The sequence below is a fragment of the Pteropus alecto genome, unplaced genomic scaffold (assembly GCF_000325575.1).
Source record: "Pteropus alecto unplaced genomic scaffold, ASM32557v1 scaffold146, whole genome shotgun sequence".
In the NCBI taxonomy this organism is placed as follows: Eukaryota; Metazoa; Chordata; class Mammalia; order Chiroptera; family Pteropodidae; genus Pteropus; species Pteropus alecto.
Genome location: NW_006442107.1, coordinates 32,350,948 through 32,358,291, shown reverse-complemented (window position 1 = coordinate 32,358,291; position 7,344 = coordinate 32,350,948). Strand labels below are relative to the sequence as shown.

The window sequence follows — 7,344 nt, the reverse complement described above, 5'->3', positions numbered from 1 at the left end:
AGAGTTGATGACCGATGAGTGATGAATTTGTTCTAGGATTACCATGGGGATTATGAAGTTTGAATTCATGAAGATCTGTTGAAATCTATCAGTTTACTGGGAACTTACAGGGGCTTCTATCTTTGAAATGGAGTGGGTTCTTTGAATCTAATAGACAGAACTTGGCCTAGGAAGAGAAAAGTCAGCACTCTTGTTGTGTTTCTATCCCATTCTTTTAGATTAGGTTGTACAATATCTGTAACTGTGCCTCTCCAGCCCTCCTCCATCATCCCCACATCCAGAGCCCTCAACTGTCCCCCACGACTACTTTAAAGAGTAGGAAAACACTTTTACTAAATTATGCATGACTGATAATAATTTAAAGTGGTGGCTTCCTTTGGAAAAAGATCAGACCTTAAAAACAAAATAAGACAGGAGTTGGAAATTTGCTGTGTGATGTCATGCCCCGAGGGAAGGAGTTGAGAGGGGAAACCAGTTCTTCCTGGCCCCAGGCCATTGACAAGGCTGCTGGCCCAGCCTGAGAGGCAGCAGAAGAATAAATAAGGGCTTGGTTCAGCTTTCGTCTGAACAACTGGGGCAGATTCCAGAGTTCAGCAGTGGGGCCTGCGGAAGCCTCAGCATCAGATTCTAAAGCCCAGTTTTTGATGAGCAGCACGTGGTAAGCTTGGGGGTGGGGATGCTAATAATAACAGCACAAAAATTGCCCAAGCCACCATCAAGGTGTCTCTGGGTCAGCACAACGGCCTTTTATAAGGAAGCTTACCAATCTTGCCCCTTCTTATTGTTACATCATAGCAGTCATTTAAAAAGTAACTCCCTTGCCTAATATCTTTCAATGAATTTTTTTTTTCCTGCCTAGCATAAAATTCAAACTCTTTCTGGTGGACCATAGGCCTCTCCCAAGCTCCCTGCTCTCTCCCCCTACCCCTCTCCCCCTTGTTCAGGACACAGTGGCCTTCTTTCACCTCCTGAAAAACATCAGTCTCATGCCCACCTCCTCATCCCAACTTTGCATCAGATATTCCATCTTCCTGGCTGACAGCTAGTTCTTGTCCAGGCTTCAGCTCAAATGGTATCTCCTCGGGGAAGCCTTTTAGTTACTCTCCAACACATTGACTCCTGTTGACTATGTGTTTCTTATCACTAGTGTTAAAAAAAAACAACCGGCCCCAAATGGAGTCACTTGTGCTAAGCCCAATGTTAGCAAACCAAGACTTAAGTTAGCAAACCAAGACTTCAGTACCTAGCCTCACTGAAGTCTCAGCTTCTCCCAGAAATGTAACCTTTAACAGGTCAGCCTGGAATTACCTGGTCAGCACTCATGAAGTAATCTGCCTGAGTGGCCCATTCCATTCCCCTTAGGACAGCGACCTTGCCTGAAACAATGCATTCTCTGCTAATAATTTATCTTTTCTGCCCCTTTTCTGTCTTTAAACACCTTCCATTTTGTACAGCCCTGTGGAGCTCCATTTGCTAGACGGGATGCTGCCAATTAAATCTTCGTGATTCCATAAAGCCAATTAAATCTTCAAACTTACTCAGTTGAATTTTTGTTTTTTTTTAACACTAGAATATAAGCTCTCAGAAAGCAGGGAGCTTATCTTTTCTGTTCACCTCTGGTGTTTGCAAGTCTTAGCATAGTATCTTGTACACTGCAGGTGAATGGCGAACCTTAATCATTATGAGCCTGGGAAGTAGGTATTATTTTTGCTATTTTTCTTTTTATTTGTCTCTATTTTTCTCCTTTTTTTTTTCAATTAGAATTGACATTCAGTATTATTTTATATTAGTTTTAGGTGTGTACAGCATAATGCTTAGATATTTATATAATTTACAAAGTGATCTCTCTGATTAGTCTAATACCCACCTAACACTATACATGGGTATCACACTAGTATTAACTATATTCCTTATGCTGTACTTCACATCCCTGTGACTATTCTGTAACTACCAGTTTGTACTTCTTAATCCCTTCACTCTTTTCACCCAACCCCTATTGTTGCTATTTTTCAAATGAGTCTTAAAGAGGTGGCCTAAGGTTGTCAGGATTCAAATTCAGATTTTTCCACTCTCAGTGCCACACTGATGCTTGTGACCCAGAGTGTATTAAAGACCCAGTGTCATCAAATTCATTCAAACAGCCAACTTACTTATGACTCAGCTGGATTCTTTGCTGTACTGGTTTCCAATGCACATAGTATTCAAAGAATGATGCTGAAAGGACTAGATGCAAATCAAAGAAAAGCATGACAAGTATAATATGTATCAGTGGCTTCGTGAAACAACTATATTTAACAGTTAAAGATGCCAAAGTGCCTCAATTATGTAATTTGATTGAGGAGTATTCTGATTATTCATTGTGAATTGCCTCATTTAGGGTAATGCTCAAGGATGCTTCAGGTAACCGAAACTCATTACCATCAATTGACAAATGAATAAACATAATGTAGTACATCTATTCAGTTGAATATTTTTCAGCTATAAAAAGAATAAAGTACTGATACAGGCTACAATATAGATGAACCACAAAAACATTATGCCCAGTGAAAGAAGCCCGGAAGGCCACATATTGTGTAATTCCATTTATATGAAATATCTTGAACAGGCAAATCCATAGAGACAGAAAACAGATTTGTGACTGCCAGGGAAAGGGGAGTGACTCCTTAGTGTGTATGTCCTTTTAGGGTGATGAAAATGTTCTGGGATTAAACAGTAGTGATGATTGCATGACATCATGAAGGTACTAAATGCCACTGAACTGTATGCTTTAAAATAGTCTATATGGTAAATTTTATATGTATTTTACCACAATTTTTAAAAATCAATGAATTAAAAATATAAAGATAATTGCTCTTCTCAGCTACTTTTTGAAGAAAATAAAGACACATAACTAGCAAGCTTAATAAAAAAGAGGTTGAAACATAAATGAACTAAATAAAATTTGAATTATGATACATATTTTTTAAAAGACACTTAATATTGAAAACCTCGATGTAACATGTAACCTCCTCAGAAGGAGAAAAAAGAAAGGGTGGAATGTGGTTGCCACTGTCCAGACTGACTGCATGATGAGCTCTGTCTCTGGGCTGCTGGTGTTGGCCTTGACCCGCTGGACAAGGCATGCCTGGCGTGCAAGTGCTGTTAGCTGTGTTTGAGGAATCTGCTCCTGCCTCTTTCTTTAGGACAAAGAAGCAAATGGCACATTAATGCCGGCTTAAACAAACACTTCCTGTAGGCCATTCCCTGTGCAGCTGCTCTCTTTTCGGAGCCCTGCATTACCCACTTAGCTGCCTCAGCATTCATTCAAACAGGAGTGTAGAAACTGATTTCGTTCTACCGTCCTACCTTTGTAAAAGTCGGAGAGGTTCCACAAGAATGGATTCAGGAATACACATGCCCAACTGTCTGAAACTGGATGGTTAGAGAAGTTCTAAACCGGTTTTCAAAGCACTAATGCTGCATAATGTGGCTTTGCTCATTGCAGGTCCTGCTCCCAGCCCAGGTACCACCTTACTGCCCTGGTCAGATGTACTTATTACCACCTCCCCACACCTCTACTCCTACTGTTCTCCCACCCAAACACCTCTCCCTGCCTTCGCATTTAAATCCTGCTCTTCCTTGGAGGTCCAGCTCTAGATCTTTATCTTAGGATTTACACATACCATTTTTGCATTTTGTTTTTGTGCCTGGGAATTCCATCTCTTCCAAGCAGACGGCAAGTTCTATCTGATGACCAGAACCTTCCTTGTAATTCTGGGTGCCCCACAGTTGTAAGCAGCCTTCACTGCCTCCCACACACCCTTTCCCATCTATTCTGACAGTTCCCTGGTTTTCCTTTGCTGGGCCAATCTGTCAGTGACAGGCTTAGGGCGAGACATGTGAATTAAAGCAGACCCATGAGATTCATCAGTCCTGGGACTTCTGTGGGAACTACTGGCAAGAGGTCCTCTTTCTCTAGTTGTTGCTAAACTAACAAGAGCCGCTGGGAACAATTGTTGCCAACTCTTGGGTTGCTAGTCTGAGAATAAAGCCATACAGGGGAGACCAGAGCCAGGAAATAGAGCATTGTCCTTATGGCATTGTTTGAGGCTCTGGATTGTAACTGCACTCAGTGCTAATGCTGTTTTAGTTTTGAATGCCAACAACTTTCCTTCTTGCTGCTGGCTGGTTGTTTCCAACTGAAAAGATGTTAATGCACCTCCCAGCATTTACCACAGGTACAGAGTAGGCATGCAATAAATATTTGTGTACTTGTTGGTAGTTCTTTTGCAGCTATGTCTAGGATGGTTAAGTGGAATATATATATTTTTTCATTAAAAGGTTATTGTGGTAAAATATACATAATGTTCATCATTTTAATCATTTTTAAGTGTAGAGTTTAGTGACATAAAGTATATTTACACTGTTGTGCGGCCATCATCGCTATTCATTTCCAGAACTTTTTCATCATCCCAAACAGAAACTCTGTACCCATTAAACGCTAACTCCCCATTCTTCCTTTGTCCCACTTCCTGGTAACTATTATTTTACTTTTCGTATCTATGAATTTGACTACTCTAGATACCTCATATAAATGTAATCATACAGTATTTGTTGGTTTTTGACAGGCTTATTTCACTTAGCATAATGTTCTCAAGTTTCACCCATGTTGTAGCATGTGTCAGAATCTCTTTCCTTTCTAAGGCTGAATAATATTCCATTGTGTGTAAATATATTTTGAATATACTTTTGTTTATACATGTATATACATTTTTTCATCCTCTGATGGACACTGGGGTTGATTCCACTCTATTGGTGCAATGAACATGGGTGTACAAGTATCTGTTCAAGTCCCAGCTTCGAATTCCTCTGGGCCTATAATCCAGAAGTGGAATTGCTGGATCATGCAATAATTCTGTTTTAACTTTTTAAGGACTCATCATATTGGTTTTCTTAGCAGTGGCACTAATCTACATTTCCACCAACACTGCACTGGGTTTCCAATGTCTGTACATCCTCACTAATAGTTACTATCCATTTTGGGGATAATATTTAGTTTAAAGATGGAACTGTGGTATTGCTGGGAACAGAACTTATTCCATTAGCCCGTCTAGATAAGAAAATGGTTGAGTTAATGAAACATTAAAGCCAGAAGCTTCAGCCTGAAATAGTTCTTCATGTGCTATCGGCAGCATCACATCTTTATAGATTCCTACTCTATTGAATACTCAGTATCAGGGATGGAAACATCTATTCTGGAGTTACTGGCCACTCCTGCTTTCCCAAGGAGGGGAGAGGGAGAGAGGCCAGGCACATTTTGATTTGTGGATAGCCAGTTTCCTCACACCCCCACACCCATCAGTTTTGGCTTTTTCAACAAGAATGAAGTCGCCTTTTTATCTATCCCAGGACGCTCTAACAGAATATGATGAAACTGAAAAATAATCATGCATTCACAGTGCATTGTTAGATATGTGAGCAGCTGTTGCCTTCTTACAAGCTCTCCCCTTTCCTGGGTGCCCCTGGCTATGGCAACTTTCCACGTGAGCCCTTAGGAAAAGATGGAGGGAGTGTGAAACATGAGATCTGGGAACAAGTTGCCATCTTGTAAAGGCTTTATTTCTACTTCATCATAGTCTCATACAGACTCAGAGGCACCATCCTTTGCTTCAATTTGGTATCCTCACGACTTTTTGTAGTATTTTTCCTTAAACAGAAAATTTCGAGTAAACACTGCATATTGCCAGTTAATCGTTTAACAATAATTTCAAAATGCCATTGCTGTTTTATCATCAATGCAAGAGGACAACAAAAGTACAGTACGAGGGATTTCACGTGTCACAGTGAGACAGACTCACACTCAGGCGACGGGAAGACCACGGTAGCCGTATGTACATGCACCCCAGTGCTTTGAACCTGAAGACGTGCAAGTCGAGTAGAATATGTGGATTATACAGAGAATTTGGTAAGCCCAGCTGAGGACTCTGTACCTTTTCCGAAATGCTGACATGTATCCTCTCCTGTATATAGGACATCTGTCTTGTCTACTGGCTTCGTGGCTTTTTCACTACAAAAAGTTCACTGACTGAGTCAGACAGTCTGAAGCATGTCAAAAATTCTTAAAAACCAAAAACACTGACAAAATAAAATTAACTTAAAACACTCTAATTCGACATGGAAATAAACCAAACCAAAATGTAACAGTGCAAATTTAACAGAGAGGCAGTCAGTATTGAGAGTAGGGGTGTTCAGAATCTCTTAAAATGTACATCTTTAAAACTTTTATTTTTTTAAATGTATTTATATCTTATTTACCTTTTGTGTTTAATATATTGTGTGTAAAAAAGATGGAGACAAAAATAGTTTTCTGAGCTATGAAAAAAATTAAGTTATTACAGGCACATTTACTGTTTCATTCTAGAAACATCTCAGGTTCACAGGTTGAACATTCGCAGCTGTGTTTTTTAGAAAACATTCTTTGACCTTGAGAAAACTAGATCCTGTTGGGCGGAGTTTGGTTGATGATGATGGCGCGGTTATGCAAATTACAGTGAATTATTCTGTGATAATCCATGCAAACTTTGCATCATGTCACAGGTGTAGTAGCTTCTCCTCGGGTGGCTCCTCATCGCCGATGGCCTCCAAAGAGGTCGGGTCTCCGAGTGACTGAGCCGGTGAGGCAGTGGGGGAATGTGGGGCCCAACGGGATGGAGGGCGACGGTTTGCTGGTCTCTCGGGCCTGGAGAAGCAGGGTTCTAGGGATGGAGCTAGTGCGGAACAAGGTAGTTCCTTCAAAGCCAGAAAAAGAAAGACAGAGTTACTCGGACTGATAGTTCCTCTAGGGGGTCATTTACCTCAAACACTTCTCAGACAGACTCCAGTTAATGCAATAGACCAGGGGCAACTTCTGAATGTTATTTATATTTTGCTTGTGGAGAGTAAGTTAAAATGGTAAGTAAAGCATATAACACAAATGATCAGTGACGACGTAAGGGAAAATGTCAAATTAGGATAAAAAATGGCAATGGCATGAGATGGGCGTGTTTACAGAGTTCCTTCAGAATCGGGCTGGAGCATACGAAAGGTGGGGAAAGCCACAGGCTACGTGTGTTCTCCGAAGGCCACAGGGTTGCATTCCAACCCAACTGGTCCCATCAGTTTGGGCCTCCTGAATCATCTGTTTAGCGAAAGGACTGGTCCTGAGAGGCCAGCTTCCCTATACCTTGGTCTTTTAGGGGCCCATAAAGAGACTATGATTTAATCCAGCGGTATTAGCAACAAGACTCACCTTAAAACAAACTCTACTACTGTTTATTCCAAATTGACAGGCAGTGGGTTAAACAAACTCCCACAACATGGAAAGAG

General features: G+C 40.8%; 1 protein-coding gene across 5 annotated transcripts in view; it reads right to left on the bottom strand.

Moving 5' to 3' along the window:
- Window positions 1-5,576: 5,576 nt before the first annotated feature.
- MTCL1 (microtubule crosslinking factor 1) overlaps window positions 5,577-7,344 on the bottom strand; it is a 111,767-nt gene continuing 109,999 nt past the window's right edge. For all 5 annotated transcript variants that reach the window (XM_025038607.1, XM_025038609.1, XM_015595762.2 and 2 more), the window contains one exon: window positions 5,577-6,768. In XM_025038607.1, coding sequence (XP_024894375.1) covers window positions 6,571-6,768 — 198 coding nt within the window. In that variant the 3' untranslated portion in view covers window positions 5,577-6,570. The remainder of the gene's footprint in view (window positions 6,769-7,344) is intronic.